We start from the raw sequence: 16,973 nt of genomic DNA on the forward strand, positions 1-16,973 counted from the left end.
CACGACCCGAAGTCGCTGAACTTGCAGGCCTGGCTCCTGCAGCGCTAGAGTTTGGAGGATACGACATACCGGCCGATTTGCAGAGAGGTTCTTGCAAAGGCCAGGGCGTCCTCGACTCTTAAATGCTACGGACACAAATGGAAGAGGTTCTCTGTCTGGTGCCACGCACAGAAGATTAACCCTCTACGGATTACGGCTCCCCAAGTACTGCCGTACCTGCTGACGCTGGCCAAAGCTGGTCTGGCACACGCGTCCATCAAGATTCATCTTGCTGCGATCTCCCGATACACCAGAACCACGGGCCGGACGTCCTTGTGGTCTCATCGTCTGGTGAAAGAGTTCATGAAGGGACTGTTCAGATCGTTCCCGCCGGTGAAGGCTCCGGCCCCGGCGTGGGAGCTCAACGTGGTGCTGACCAAGCTCATGGGACCTCCGTTCGAGCCTCTGCACTCGGCCCCGTTGAAGTTTCTATCGTGGAAAACAGCTTTTCTTGTGGCCATCACCTCCGCACGACGAGTGGGAGAGATCCAGGCCCTTTCCTGCAAGGCCCCGTACTTGACTTTCCACGACACGAGGGTAGTGCTCAGGACGCACCCCTCCTTCATGCCCAAGGTACCGTCGGACTTCCATCTCAACGAACCCTTGGTGTTACCTGTGTTTTTCCCGTCGCCTTCGTCGCCGGCTGAGAGGACTTTGCACTCGCTGGATGTAGCTAGAGCGCTGAAGTTCTACGTGGACCGCACGAAGGGTTTTCGGAAGACGTCACAACTCTTTGTGAACTTTGGACCTGTCAATCAGGGGAAGGCTCTCTCGAAGGCTTCCATCTCCAGATGGCTCTCCGGCTGTATCATGTGCTGTCACCGGTTGGCAAACCGACCGCTGCCTGGCCGTCCGAGAGCCCATTCCACCAGAGCGATCGCAGCTACCACGGCGTTCCTATCTGGTGTGCCCCTGCTGGACATATGCAGGGCTGCTACGTGGAGGTCGACGCACACCTTCACGAAATTCTACTGCGTCGACCGGGATTCCAGGGAGGAGTCCAGGGTCGGCCAAGCAGTGCTGCGCAACCTGTTCGCCTAAGGTGAGCCTGGTGAGGAGGTAAGATGCTTAATGTTGAGTGGATGTGATGCTTAATGTTGAGCCTTTGCCACCTCCCGTGGTTGTGCATGTGTGTACTGCTATGTATTCTTTATTCATGAGCATGTGAATCCATGCCAGACCCCATGCTGGAGAAGGAACAAGTTACTTACCTGTAACTGTTGTTCTCCAGCATGGGTCTGGCATGGATTCACATGCGAACCCTCCCGCCTACCCCTCTGCGGCTCTTCACTTGGTCATACTGCCACTTCACGTGCTTCCAAATCTGAAGATGGCTGCCAGAGGCGGTGCTTAGGTAGAGGGCAGTCATTGGCTGTGGTCAGTATGACGCAGAGACCAGTGATTGGTTATTACTACGAAAGACAGATCAGAAACGAAACTGATACTGGTTTTTTCTTTACCGAGGATTCCCAGCCTGACGACGGGGAATATTCATGAGCATGTGAATCCATGCCAGACCCATGCTGGAGAACAACAGTTACAGGTAAGTAACTTGTTCCACCACTCGCATCCATCAGAGTTGTGTCCACCACAACAATCCTTTTAGCCGACACAACCAGGCCCTGTAAATCTATGGAAAGTATCGTACCTGCCACAAACTCTGGGGTCACCACGGGTCGGAAGATGAAATCTGATGGTACCCACCTGTCATGATCTCTGCTTCCAAAAGATCAGGACTTGCCCGACTCCCTTGGAAGCAGGCCCATAACCCCGGTTCCGAGTGCCAGCCAGTCCCAATTGGGACCTTTTGGACCCTGTCCTGGCGCCAGTGGCACCAGGCTCATAAAGATGCCCAGTCCCAGCGCTGGAAGCGCCGGGCTCATAATGCTTGGGTGGACTTACCTGCAGCAGACCATGCTGCTTACCTACCTGCCAGTTGAACCCCTGATCCTCTTCTGTTTGGGACTACCTTTCCTGTTGGGTGGGGCAGGAGCCACTCCCTAGGTTCAGAACACTGGAACTCTTCTGGAAAGCAGGAACTCTTTTCTTACCTAGGCGTGGCTGTGGAAGGAGACAACTAAGCACTACAGGAGACTATTTAAACCACACCCGATGGATGAATCTTGCTTTGCATTATTCTGCATTCTCTGCAGCAGAACGCTCATCGTGTCTTCTGCTTCTGATCCTGGGCCTAAGGGAACAAAGGCTTACCATCCTGGAATCCAGTCTTCAGCAGCACCTGTAAAGACAAAGAAAGAACAGGTTAGCACTACGGTCTTCAGTGGCAGCGCATCTCTTACCTGGTCCATCGGCTGTCACCAACGCCTCGTGCTGCATTCCGGCATCTGAAAGACAAAAGCTTACCAGCTCTTCGCACGCTCCGGAGGCCTTCGGCGCTGCATCCCGCATCTGAAAGACAAAAGAAGGTGCGTTTAAAGACATTGGGCAACTTTATTACTCACGTGCCATTACTCCTTCCCACGCCGAATCCAGTGGGTATTCCAGCACCCTTCAGCTTCTCTGAAGCTCCGAACTTGTACCTGCAAGATAAAAGGGACAGTTAGTGCGCATCGTGAAGCAGGCTACAAGCGCTTACTTACGTGCTTCCAGGCGCTTCTATTCCTCACGCGGGTTCGATCCTCAACTCTCATCAGCCCGCCATCCGCCATCGCCGGAACCCTGCAAAACAAGAGATATCATTACAAAAGACTTTTAAGACATTTGAAGTGCCCAGAACTTACCGTTCGTGCAGTTAACGACGGACAGGAGTCCTCTGAGGTCAAGAGGCCTGCACCCTTATCCAGTGAAGAAACTGGTTACGGCACCCTGCCCCGAGGCAGATGGAGAGCTCGGCGTTCACTTACCTAAGGTGAGGGCGTTAACCTTTGGGGTTCTACAGGAGAAGAGAAAGGGAAGAGGAGAGAGGCACCCAATAACCCCAGTTCATTAATCCCATATTTTCTATCTGCAGACATCTTACTCTTCGAGTCAGACATACAGTGCACAGAGGTCCAGCCCAAAGAGCCAACCGTGTGTTCCACATCACTTTTGAAGATACGGCATTCACCCAGTCAAGACCGGCGCCTCTGCGGGAATCAGGTGAGCGTTACAGAACGCAAAGCCTACCGCAAAACTCCCACCCAGGCGCTATGGAAACCTCGGATACCGACCAGCTAGCCCAGTTACTTGGGGAACTAAGAGCAGAAGTGCATGCAGCCCGTCAGGAAACGAATGCTCTAAGAAGGGAACTGATTATTTCCAAGGAGCGAACAGACGATCTCGCTAGACAATTGCTACAGTCACAAGCCGGACAAACTCCGTTACCCGCATCAGGGGCAAATCTTCCTTCAACATCCTCTACGAACCCAGTGCAGATCAACCTACCTGGGAATGTACCTCTGGCTCCGCCCGAACGATTTTCTGGTGACCCAAAGAGGTTTGCAGTAGTGCTGGTTGCACTTCTTATGCCGGCCAGCAGCCTTTCCAACTGATCAAGCTAAGGTAGCTTTCGTGCTTTCGTACCTTAGTGGCAATGCGGCAGACTGGTCGATCCCTCTAGTTAATCAAGATGATCCGGTTCTCCATGATTTTCAAGCTTTTCAGCTCAGTATGGAAAAACTGTTTGCAAGACATTCACAGGGGCAGGCCTTGGACAATGAGCTCCTTTCATTGCGACAGGGTAATCAAGACCTTTTGGCTTATATTGCGTCTTTCAACAGACTGATAGTGGAAACTCGATGGCCTGAGGACAAAAGGATTATGCTGTTTTATAGAGGTCTACGTGGAGAGCTCAAAGATGTGTTAGCCCAAGTAGTGAATCCCCCGCAAGACTGTTCGGACTATATTGACTTAGTCGTTCAAATTGACCACAGACTGCAGAACAGGAAGGCCGATCGTTCCAAGTTTGATGCTCGAGTATTTTCCAAACCACCAACTCCTACCAAAGGAGTAGACTCCGGGGAACCCATGCAAATAGGGGGCCTGAAAGGACCACTAACACAAAAGGAGCGGGAAAGGAGAAAACAGCTGCAATTATGCCTCTATTGCGGAAACTCGGGGCACTTTCTTCGAGACTGTCCGGTGAAACCAGCAAGAAGGCAGTAGGAGCTGCAGTTACCAGGGTCACAAACTCTGAGCAGGGAAACGACCTCGCCCGACAAGAATAGAGGTCCTCTTGCCGAGCGTTAAAACCAGTTCCGTGACCTCGCATTTCGTGATACCTATGGTCCTCATTAGCCCTGAACATCCGGATCGATTACATGCGATTGAAGCTTACGTCGACAGCGGTGCCATCGGCAATTATGTGGATCATGAAATGGTTTTGAGGATGAATCTGACTCTTTGTCCAAAGGCTGTAAAGGACGTCATTACTACGGTGGATGGTACGGAGATAGCCTCCGGACCAGTAACGCATACCACCCAAGAAGTGACGCTAGTAAGTCAAGATGGAAGCCATGAGAAGATCGTGTTCGATGTGATCAAGGCCCCTCAGTTCCAGATTATTCTAGGAATTCCTTGGTTAGAGAAGCACAATCCTCAGATCGATTGGCGAGCAAGAACGGTTCAGTTTCCAGAATGTGTCTGTACTTGTCACCCTCGACCTGGTGTTGCACTGGCAGCAATTTCCTCGGAGGCTCCCCAGTTACCTCCTGAATACCTAGAATTCCAAGATGTTTTCCGGAAGGATCAGGCTAACTCTCTACCTCCTCATAGGTCTTATGACTGCCAGATAGACCTGATACCTGGATCTACTCCTCCTTGTAGTAGAATTTATGCCCTCACCGAGCCTGAGAATCTTCACCTCCGACAATACCTGGATCAATACCTAGCGAATGGGTTTATTCGTCCTTCCAAGTCCCCTGCTTCCTCAGCTTTGTTCTTCGTTCCAAAAAAAGAAGGGGACCTTAGAACTTGTATAGATTATCGCGCCCTGAACCAGATCACCGTTAAGAATAGATATGTTACCTTTGATCCCTGAACTCCTGGACCAAGTCAGAAAAGCATGCATATATACAAAGCTGGATCTTAGAGGAGCCTACCACTTGGTACGAGTAAAAGAGGGCGATGAATGGAAGACGGCCTTCCGTACCAAGTATGGGCTATTTGAATATCAGGTCATGCCCTTCGGACTTTGCAATGCCCCGGCCGCCTTTCAATATTTTATGAACGATGTCCTCAGAGAGCTCATAGATGTGTGTGTTGTTGTTTACATTGACGACATCCTCGTTTATTCTTCATCGGAAACTGAACATCGGAAACACGTGAAAATGGTCCTCGAGAGATTGCGTCAACACAAACTTTTCGCTAAGTTGGAAAAATGTGTTTTCAACGTGACTGAAGTTGAATTCTTGGGATTCATATTATCACCTAGCGGAGTGCGTATGGATTCAAAGAAGGTCGATGCAATTCTCAAATGGCCATCGCCATCCTCCGTAAAAGGTGTTCAAAGCATGTTAGGCTTCGCTAACTTTTACCGCAGGTTTATCCCCGAATTCTCTCGAATAGTCCAGCCCATCACCGCCTTGTTAAAGAAAAACAAACGTTTTGAATGGTCTACCGAGGTGGAACAAGCTTTCCAGAATTTGAAGACTAGATTTATCTCTGCACCGATCTTAAAACATCCTCGCCCAGAACTCCCCTACATCGTTGAAACTGATGCTTGGAGCCTTGCCATGGGGGCAGTTCTATCACAAAAGGACCCAGTAACCAATCAGTTGCATCCCGTGGCATTTTGGTCCCGCAAATTCTCGCCTCCTGAAATCAATTACGCTATTACTGATAAGGAACTTCTAGCTATCAAGTCCGCCTTTAAGGCTTGGCGGCATTATCTTCTGGGGGCCCGACACACCGTTACTGTGATTAAAGATCACCGAAACCTGCAATATTTGAAAACCGCAAAAGCTCAATCCTCTAGGCAACTCCGTTGGGCACTATTCTTTGCCGAGTTTGACTTCATAATTACCTATCGACCTGGTACAAAAAACGGTAAAGCTGATGCCCTTTCTCGGATGGGAGTGGAAGAACATTTGATCAATCCTAAACCTGTACCTATCATTCCCGAACAAAGAATTCTAGGTGTAATCGCCACACAATCCATAGAGGAAGTTGAGGATAAAGCCAGGCTACTGGTAACTCCAGCAGACATACAGAATTGGCATCTGCAGGGAAAAGACTTTACGGTGAAGGACAACCTATTATATTTCCAAGAACGGTTATACCTGCCCAGCACAGATTTACAGAAAAAGGTAATCTCTTGTTATCGCGATTCTTTAATGGAAGGACATCCCGGTATGACCAAGACCTCGGAAAAGATCAAGCGCTACTTCTGGTGGCCGTCTTGGAAAAAAGATATCAGAGACTTTATAATGTCCTGTGGAGTATGCGCCCAAAACAAGAGTCAAAAGGAAAAACCAGCCGGCCTCTTACGCCCTATTGACATCCCGCCTCGCCCTTGGCATACGCTTTCTATGGACTTCATCACCGATCTACCTCTATGCTCCGGATACAATACGATCCTAGTAATCGTGGACCTATTCTCCAAGATGGCGCATTTCATTCCACTCAAAGGCTTACCAACAGCAGCAACTCTGGCCCGAGAATTTCTCGAACATCGTCCGACTGCACGGTTTTCCTTCAGTTCTAATTTCGGATCGAGGTAGTCAATTTATTTCTCATTTTTGGCGAAGTTGCTGTCGGTCGGCTCAAATTGATGTGAGACTTTCGACCAGCCACCACCCTCAAACCGACGGACAAACCGAGAGGACCAATCAAACTCTGGAACAGTATTTGCGCTGCATGCTACAACAAACTGAAAAAACTTGGAAAGATATCCTTTGGATAGCCGAATATGCCTACAATAACTCTGTCCACTCGGGAACTGGGAAGACCCCGTTTTTTCTTTTAAACGGTAGTCACCCTCGAACCTCGGAGTTGGATCCACTCCAAGATCTTGGAACACCAGCAGTAGACCACCTGCATTCTACAATCACCCAAGCCTTTAAGGAAGCCGTTTCTCACCTTCAAAGGGCTAAAGAACTATACAAGAAAGGAGCAGACCAACATCGGAAGGAAGCCCCCCAATATCAAGTAGGAGATCAAGTCTGGTTATCCACCAAATATCTACCTCTAAAAGGACCACGCACATTCAACCCAAGATACCTTGGTCCCTATTCCATCACTACCATAGTAAATCCAGTAGCGGTCAAGTTGGACTTGCCCCCTCACATGAAGATACATCCGGTCTTCCACGTCTCTCTATTAAAACCCGTGCAACCTCAAACCCGACTAACTACATCTCCAAAACCTATTCTAGTTGATGGAGAACTCGAGTTTGAAGTCAAAAGCATCCTGGATTCCAAGATCTCCAAATCTAAACTATTTTACCTGATTGACTGGAAAGGCTACGGTCCCCAAGAAAGATCCTGGGAACCTGCAGAATATGTCCACGCGCCTCGTCTAATCAAAAGATTTCATCGAACATTTCCTTACAAGCCCAAACCCCCGGAGAAACCCGGTTTGGGAGGGGCCTTGAGGGGGGGTGCTGTCATGATCTCTGCTTCCAAAAGATCAGGACTTGCCCGACTCCCTTGGAAGCAGACCCATAACCCCGGTTCCGAGTGCCAGCCAGTCCCAATTGGGACCTTTTGGACCCTGCCCTGGCGCCAGTGGCACCAGGCTCATAAAGATGCCCAGTCCCAGCGCTGGAAGCGCCGGGCTCATAATGCTTGGGTGGACTTACCTGCAGCAGACCATGCTGCTTACTTACCTGCCAGTTGAACCCCTGATCCTCTTCTGTTTGGGACTACTTTTCCTGTTGGGTGGGGCAGGAGCCACTCCCTAGGTTCAGAACACTGGAACTCTTCTGGAAAGCAGGAACTCTTTTCTTAGGCGTGGCTGTGGAAGGAGACACCTAAGCACTACAGGAGACTATTTAAACCACACCCGATGGATGAATCTTGCTTTGCGTTATTCTGCATTCTCTGCAGCAGAACGCTCATCGTGTCTTCTGCTTCTGATCCTGGGCCTAAGGGAACAAAGGCTTACCATCCTGGAATCCAGTCTTCAGCAGCACCTGTAAAGACAAAGAAAGAACAGGTTAGCACTACGGTCTTCAGTGGCAGCGCATCTCTTACCTGGTCCATCGGCTGTCACCAACGCCTCGTGCTGCATTCCGGCATCTGAAAGACAAAGGCTTACCTACTCTTCGCATGCTCCGGAGGCCTTCGGCGCTGCATCCCGCATCTGAAAGACAAAAGAAGGTGCGTTTAAAGACATTGGGCAACTTTATTACTCACGTGCCATTACTCCTTCCCACGCCAACTCCAGTGGGTATTCCACCACCCTTCAGCTTCTCTAAAGCTCCGAACTTGTACCTGCAAGATAAAAGGGACAGTTAGTGCGCATCGTGAAGCAGGCTACAAGCGCTTACTTACGTGCTTCCAGGCGCTTCTATTCCTCACGCGGGTTCGATCCTCAACTCTCATCAGCCCGCCATCCGCCATCGCCGGAACCCTGCAAAACAAGAGATATCATTACAAAAGACTTTTAAGACATTTGAAGTGCCCAGAACTTACCGTTCGTGCAGTTAACGACGGACAGCAGTCCTCTGAGGTCAAGAGGCCTTCACCCTTATCCAGTGAAGAAACTGGTTACGGCACCCTGCCCCGAGGCAGATGGAGAGCTCGGCGTTCACTTACCTAAGGTGAGGGCGTTAACCTTTGGGGTTCTACAGGAGAAGAGAAAGGGAAGAGGAGAGAGGCACCCAATAACCCCAGTTCATTAATCCCATATTTTCTATCTGCAGACATCTTACTCTTCGAGTCAGACATACAGTGCAGAGAGGTCCAGCCCAAAGAGCCAACCGTGTGTTCCACATCACCTTTGAAGATACGGCATTCACCCAGTCAAGACCGGCGCCTCTGCGGTAATCAGGTGAGCGTTACACCACCAACACGCTTTGCCAATCTGGGGTACCGCAACAAGCAATACTCTAATCCTGTACTCGGACATGTCTGGGTCCACGGGGATGCTGTGAACCACCACCACCTCCTCTCTTGCCTGTATGATGACCATGGCCCTTAAGGCGCACACCACCCCATGGTCCGTAAAGGAAATGGTCCTGTTCAGTTTGCTCAACAAATCTCATCCCAACAAATTTATTGGGGAGGACTCCGAATACAACAAGGGTGCACACACTTTTCCTCCTGTTTTGATAGCTACCCCTTCTGTGTAAGGAACCGTTGCAACAGCCCCAGAGAATCCCTGCGTGTCAAGAGTTTCACCTGATAATGGAAAGTCTCTCACAGTGATGCTTGGTTTAGTGGCCCCTGTGTCGACCATAAAGATGAATTGCTTATTACCTATCTCTGGGCCCACCAAGGGTTCCTGGTTAGGGTGGGTAGTCATGGACAGGACTGGGCGCACAAGAGCTTTCTGTGGGCTGTCCTAATTGGGGTAGGAATTGGTACCTGGGAATGGGAAAGGGTTTCCTCCCATGACACTGACCCCTCGGTACGGCACTACCATTCCATTTCGCACTGCATTGGGTGTAGGCATTTGGCCTCCGTACAAGATATTCTGCTGAGCTGCTTGTGGGTGTGCATTAGGTGGTGCTTGTGCCTGCACGTGTGGGGGTTCTGGTGGCAACTGGTTATAAGTTTGGTGTGTTTTGTAGGGTATAGAGGTGAACATCAGGGGTGGGAAGGTACATGGCTGCGGCGGTGTAAGTTGGTTGTATGGGTTGTACCCTGCTCCCTGCCTACTTCTACAAAGTCTTGCAAAGTTACCCCATTCCCCACACACAGCTCCAACACTGGGATGACCCCATACCACCCCTGGGCCCCATCCCACCAAACTCCCTTCTGCCCCCTCGGAACCCGCCCCTTCCTTGTTACAGACCTGGTCATTCAGGATACTGATGCTGAGGTCTGCCGCCCCACTGCCCTGTCCTTTGCCTGGCCAAAACGCTGCTATACTCCCATCAGTGCGCGCAGCAGCCTGCTACGCCGAGTCAGTTTCTGTGTTTGCTGTTACCATCCCTTCATGTGCTATTTTAGCTATTTCTTTCTGCGCTAATTCGCTTCCTCAGCCTGCTGTTTCTGAGCCATTTCCTTCTCTCGTTCTTTAATCCTTTTACAATGATGGTCTGAATTTCAGCTCACGCCTTCGCCTCTAGCCCCACTATCTTGTCGAGCGCATTCTGGACTTCCTTAGGTAATACTCTTCTAATAAAAAAAAATAGAAAAGAGGAACTGATTGGTCCCACTGGTTACCCGTCTCCGCTCTCCACATCTCCTGGCCCTTTAAAATGTTTTGCACAGGGTCCTCATCCCCCATAGTGTACTGCATTATGGACTGCAAGTCTGGTGTGCCTGCTGCAGTGCGTCCCACAACTGCACTCTGATATTGTTGAAAGGGACCCCATCATGTGCATAGTCATCTAACTTCACCCCTGGATATCCGACCTTAACCCACAAGTCACCCGCCTGATCTCCCACAATTGCAACAAGTAAACCTTTCATGTCTCCCGCCCCCAAGGGAATTCCTGCTGTCTGTTTTTCAAATGCATATGTCTACCAGCAGTAAGGGGCGGGAGCGTTTTGATCAGGTTATTCTTGTCCATACATATTGTGCCATCATGGGCCCCTTGTGCAAAACGGCAGTTGCATGCTTGTGCCTCGCTTCGCTTTCCGTCGATCACTTCCCTTTTTCCTTGCCACTGCTACCCACCCATATCTGCTTCTCAATCCCAGTCCCCACAAGCTCTCTACTTTGGGTGATATCTCCAGTGCATCCTGGGCATCCCCCTGGTCATCTTTTAATTCATACACAGTATCCCATTCTCCCTCTCGCAGTTCTCTGTTCGCATCCCTGTCTGACCGAACTGTCCCATAGCCTACCCTTCCTTCTCTCAACATGCACATCTTTTATTGCGGTGCTATCCAGTCTGAACAAAATATCTCTGACCCTCACTCGTCCAGACCACACCTCGGTTGCTCTCACCTTCCTTCACTGCCCTCAGACGTCCCAACTCTGCTTGCATTGCCTCCAAGGCCTCCTCTAACTCCTTCTGTGATTTACTCTCCCGTGGTGGAATGCTGTTCAGTGTTGGTCGATATGGGGTGGGGCGGTAGCTGCCGTGGGCACATATGTTTGGTTAGTGTATCCTATGCTGGACATGTGATGAGTGGATAAATGACCTCTCCCGGCGCCGGCTGTGGCGCTTCCTATGGTGCTGTTGCGTTCGATTTATTCAAGGTGGTACTACCTACTTGCCGGGGCATACACCAAATGGTGTCCTCTACCATTTTCCACAAGTCTAAAATCGCACTGTGTGTCTACAGTTGTTTACCTTTATATTTAGCAGTTGGGAACGTGTTCATATGTTCTAATATATCTGTTATTGGTACCCTGCTCTGGCCTATGGTGGGGCATCCCCCCCTTGGGTCTCTACCACCCACTGGTTGTGGTACTTCTCTATCTTGTCCTTGTATAGTGGCAATGCACTGTACATATACTCCAGCTGAGTCATTACCAAAAAAAAAAGTCTAGTTGCACACTGTTATTACAACCGTCACTACCAGTCCTCCGTCCCGCCTCCAATCCATGCCCCCTCCCTTCACGCTCCCTCCTGCACTTCACACACACCACACTACTTTCACAGGCCCTCCCTCGGCCTCCACTGAATACACACAACTTATTCAATACACTAAAACAATAAGCTAAAACACCAACCACTACTCTGCCTCCTTCACCCCCACCCCGGAATATATTGTGCACAGGAATCTGAGCTCTCTTAATTATACAGAGCTCCTACTTTTTGTATCCCTTATCAAAATAAAAAATGGCGCGCTATCATCTCCCCTTACTCTGAAAGGATCCAACACTCCTGTTTTCCTCCTCGTTATCTCCTGAATGATATAACAAATATAAAATCTTACGCACTATCTCTTCACACGCACACACTGCACCTCCCCACTCACCCCTGTCCCCGTTGTCGCTCGCAAGAGGTGTACTTACATCTGCGTATTTACCCAAGCTCCTCCGTCGCAGGGTCTCGATAACGACCTGCACTCTCCTAGGAGCCATGCCCCGCTCCAAAGAGCAGACAAAAAACGGCTCCTGTACACCACTGCGGGTTGCGTGGTTGGGACAGATCACTGTAGGTGGGGACGGTCCCTCCAGAGATGCGACCTGGAAGCCTCTGTCTTCTTGTGGGTTGCTGGGGTCACCAAAATTGTAGAGAAACCCCTCAATGCTCACACCAAAAATATGCAACCCACTGGGGGAAAAGGCCCAGTGCACCTTTTGCTAGGAGAACAGTTTTATTTCCACAAAAGTAGAAGTGCGCCAGCAAAGAACTCTGCTGCCACAGAACGTCAGAATAAGTACGAGCAACACTTTGAGGCACACAACGTCATCTGTGACGTAAATTAAAAAATGTACAATGGTATTGTCAGTTTGGTTAGACCCTATACATAAACTACCTGCTCCATAAGGAATGTCAGGCCATTGGTCCCAGCCTGTCTGTCTGTCTTCTTCCACATGGGTTCCTCCTTGCGCGTCATCAGGTATAAAGCTACAATTAATTGGTGAATATGTGAAGAAAAACAGCGCAGGCTCTATCTCTCATCTGATGTGCACCTGATACTGCAGACAAGGCCTAAGAGGATACTTTGAGGTCATTGCATCGAACAAACAACAGCTAAATTTCAGACACGTTGGTACCCGTCCAAAGCTCCCCATCCTTGTTTTGGCTATGTTTTACTCCTCTTGGCACCTCGCAGCACAAATCACATGCCCTATCGTGAAGGCAAATGGTCCCTGCTTTCTGATCTTTCTTGATCGTTTGGGGTCCAACAGTTTTATGATCGTTGGTCTGGGACTGACTGGCACTTTGGAATGCTGAGTTCTTGGGATGGGGGCATCTGGGTGCTATTACTTAGAGCTGGGACATGGAAGGTCGGAGGCTCGTGCCCTCGTTCTCATGGGATCGCTTTTTGCAGAGAGCTCTAAACCCCCTTGTGGTATTGCAGGGCGTATTCCTTCTGGATACGAATTCTGGCAACATGAGACAATGAAAGGTCTATGAATCTCTGCAGCTCTGGCCTATCTCATCGGTGCCCATGCTGCAACCTGCATGCATACACTTATTATCCATGTGTGTGGCTCAGGCTGCAACTCTGTCTGCAGTGCGAAGCTAAGCCTCAGTTTCACTATGGCTGCTAATATGTAAGATGGCGTTTTAAGTCCATGTATTTTAAAGCTAAAGCATACACCACCCTCCCTGCACTATAACCCTTGGCGATACCTCCTAACCCCTGTAACCTCCCCAATCCCCTGCTGCACACTTCCAGAACTCTGCCACATCAGAAAGCGCTTTGGGGGGAGGGCGCTTGGGCCAAACGCCCCCCGCCCAACACACCCCATCCTTCTTTTCTTTTTATCTCTGTTTCTTCGCCACCTTACACGTAATTTTCCTTTACTCCCAACACCCATCTTGTTCACTAAAAGTTTCTCTCTCTCTCTCTCTCTCTCTCTCTCTCCATAGTACTGGGAAAAGCCATCCATTCTCTTTCCCGGATTGGAGATGAACTGTACTTCGAGCCTCTGGAAGATGGGGTGAGTACCAATCCAAATTGGGAAACCAACTGTGGTGTCCAGCCCTAATGCTTATAGATGCTCTGATGGGTCCAATCTCTGATATATGGTTCCTGTTTTCAAAGGCAAACTTCGGTGTTCTCTGAATAGATAATTGGGGGTACCAGGTATGTGGGCGCTGTGGCTAATGATTCAATGGTAATTGAAGAGTATGCTAAAGTTGATCAGCTGTAGACTGGCACGACTAGGTTAACCCCTGCCTTGTGTGGTCTAAGAGTAACAAAGTGCCAAGATCAGTGCGCTGATACAGAGTCAGATTTTGAAGAAGATAGCTGTTTATTTTGTAGCCTTCTGATTTATTTGCTGTGCCAACATGTGTTTCTACCTTGGCAGTCTTTTTCAAGGCAAATCAACAGTATCTACATTTTAAGTTGTAATCAGACATGAAAATTGCGATTTTCACATTACATAATCATATAAACAATTTGATATTATCGATCAAAGAAAAATCAATGGTCATAAAAGATGGAAAAGGGGAGGAGACACAAAGAAAAACAAACATGTGTGAGTATCCTAAGTTACTCATTTATCATTAGTGACATTGTTAGCTGTGGCAGATGATGCCTATGTCGTTCTAATCTTAGCAAAGCAAGTATTGTCCCCTATTGGTACTGTTCCGCTCCCTAATAAACCAATCTTAAACATTGCTAAAGCACCATGGTTTCCTAGAAATTCAACTATATTGCATTGATATGAAAAGCACTGTATAAGAGCCAAACTGAGATCAACATGACAGTCACAACATGTACGGAAAATGGTGCCCTGCATGACCCCCATTAATTACCTACTGTTGGACTGTGTCCCTTAAGAGTATATGTGTATATGCTGCCTGTTCCTCTGGTTTAGATGCTACAGTATTCCCGTTGAACTAGAGAGAACCACATATTGGTATGATGCTAATTAGATGCATACTGATAGTGTAGCATGTGCTTCAAGGCATGGTAGACATGTTGCGAAAAATCCCGTGTGCATGTGTGAAAGATTACTTGATGCACGTGATTATATGGTGCATCAGCATGGACTTCGTTTAAATTGTGCCCACGTCATCTGGGGAATGCGTGGTTAGTCTCTTAGAGAAATGTAGTTAGCTGTTAATTCCATTGGCTATGTACGTGAAATACCCCTTGTTCTACCAAAATATAAATCCATAAAGATTAATCCAGGTGAAAGAAGTGCCATGTTACATAAAATAAATGTGCATGCCCACTTGGAATTATATGCCCCATAGCCTCCAAATCCAGCTGGTGACTCAAAAAAGGGGTGAGCATTGCTCATTTGCAATGTTGTGCACCATGCCAAGCATGCTTCCTTGTGCATTTACACGTTGGACTCACCTAGCGTAATACAATCAGAGGGTACGCTTTCCGTTACGCGATAATGCTGTCAAGTCCGTCTAGTGTTTCCAAAGTTACTGATACCTTAATCAATTGCAGAAAGAAACACAGAAGATTTGTGTACTGACACGCGAAAGTAATGATGATTTTAGAAGAGGCCATGTCAGACACTGTTCTAATAAAAGCTTACAGTTCATTTTTCATTACCTCCTGCGCCTACCCTGCCATCGTCCACATCTGAATGCAGCGCGGGCGCCAGTTAACTTGTGATCTATATGGGTGTGAACTACACATTTCATGCATACCATTTATTGTCACTTGTTACATATGCAAGTGTTGGTCTCAAAATTGCGTGTCACACTGTCATTAAATATGCCTTATTGAATATCAGCATAGGAGTGATTTTAATTCTGATCACCTATCACCATCACTCAGCTGGTATTGATATATTGCCATGTTCTGGTTCAATGCCTAATTGTGAGCCGGCAGAGAGGCTTCTCCCCTCTTATATTTCTTAATGTACCCATGTGGAATAAAAGCGTTGCGCACTAGCAAATGTGTGTTGTGAGATGAGTTTACTATATTCAGAGGAAACGTATATCTCTGTTGACAAACTCTTTTCTCTACTTTCGGTGTATGACCAGAGTTGCAGATTTTTCCCAGTTTAGAAATTGGAAACCACCTGCATTCTAAACTGGGCACTGGTATTTCTTAATACAACATGGTCCTCCACAGAACTCGTTCACCATTTTGTGCAATTTTATTACAGCATTTCTGTTATAAAATGCATGGGTGGCCAGGGGTGTGGTAAAGCGGACTTGTTTTTCTTGATGAGCCCTTAAGCACCATTCAGTCCCGGTAATCAGTTGAGATAGTTACATTGGCGGCTCCTAACACCGAAATTCTCCACTTCTATCAAACGGGGATGGTTTGAATGCACGGAGTTAGACTGGTGCAGACTCGCAAGGCAAACCTTTCCATCGTTTAGGAAAAATGTTATGAAGCACATCATCTTGTCCGACCCATAGTTTCCTGCCTCTTCAGGCCTTTTAACTTCTATCCCGACTTAACTTCATGCTACCACCGAAACGCATGGGGAATCTACTCTATCTGTGAGTCTAACTGTTACACGGTAGGGTAACATGCTGTAACCTGTATATTTGAACATGGTATATTGTTGAAATTTATATGTATCTATTCTACTTGCGAGTCCGAGGGCTCCACAGAGTGAATACCTGTTATTTGTATATTTGTACATTCTATATTACTGTAACTATATAGCTGCCATATTCGCACACTGAACTGTGCTCTGCAGCTACAGTAATTCCTACTATATTTGCATATTTCTGTACATTTTATAACTATATAAGCCTTGCATTTTCATACTGTTGCGCCCTATTACCTCCAGGTCTGGAGCGCGTAATAAGTGAATAAACAAACAAACAAACCAATGTTAAAGAATCGTTTACCGAGAACACCCTGGCCCTCATCGACCTTCACTGGCTCCCAATGCACGCACAAATCACCTTCGCATCTTGCTGCATCATCTGTAAGGCAGTCGCCCGCAAGTCACCCAGCTACCTCGCAGAGAAACGTAGCTTCTCCGGAGCACAGTGCAACAACAAAGGCCAGGACACGTGCAGCCTTAAAATCTGCCACTCCAAAAAGGAAAGGACCATAAAACAAGCCTTCGCTGCCTATGCCCCAAGACTATGGAACCTCCTCCCCGTTGGCATCAGACTCACGCTCATACAATTCAGAAAAGAACTCAAGACCCACCTCTTCAACGAGACTCTCCTCCTCAACACCTATGCCATCACGTCGCCCCTCTCCTCCCCACCACCCGGTACAGCTGTACCACTCCTCTGTCCCCCTCCTGGATTCTACCCCCGTATGTCTGTTCTGTTGTTTCCACTGAAAAGCGCTCTGTTATGTATCTGT

General features: G+C 48.3%; 1 protein-coding gene across 6 annotated transcripts in view; it reads left to right on the forward strand.

Moving 5' to 3' along the window:
* RAD9A (RAD9 checkpoint clamp component A) overlaps positions 1-16,973 on the forward strand; it is a 902,871-nt gene that overhangs the window by 567,499 nt on the left and 318,399 nt on the right. For 5 of the 6 annotated variants that reach the window (XM_069628954.1, XM_069628955.1, XM_069628953.1 and 2 more), the window contains exon 3: positions 13,589-13,659. The exons of the other annotated variant lie outside the window; for it this stretch is intronic. In XM_069628954.1, coding sequence (XP_069485055.1) covers positions 13,628-13,659 — 32 coding nt within the window. In that variant the 5' untranslated portion in view covers positions 13,589-13,627. The remainder of the gene's footprint in view (positions 1-13,588; positions 13,660-16,973) is intronic. 6 annotated transcript variants of the gene reach the window in all.

Source organism: Ambystoma mexicanum, chromosome 12 (assembly GCF_040938575.1).
Source record: "Ambystoma mexicanum isolate Mex_15411 chromosome 12, UKY_AmexF1_1, whole genome shotgun sequence".
NCBI classification, from domain to species: Eukaryota; Metazoa; Chordata; class Amphibia; order Caudata; family Ambystomatidae; genus Ambystoma; species Ambystoma mexicanum.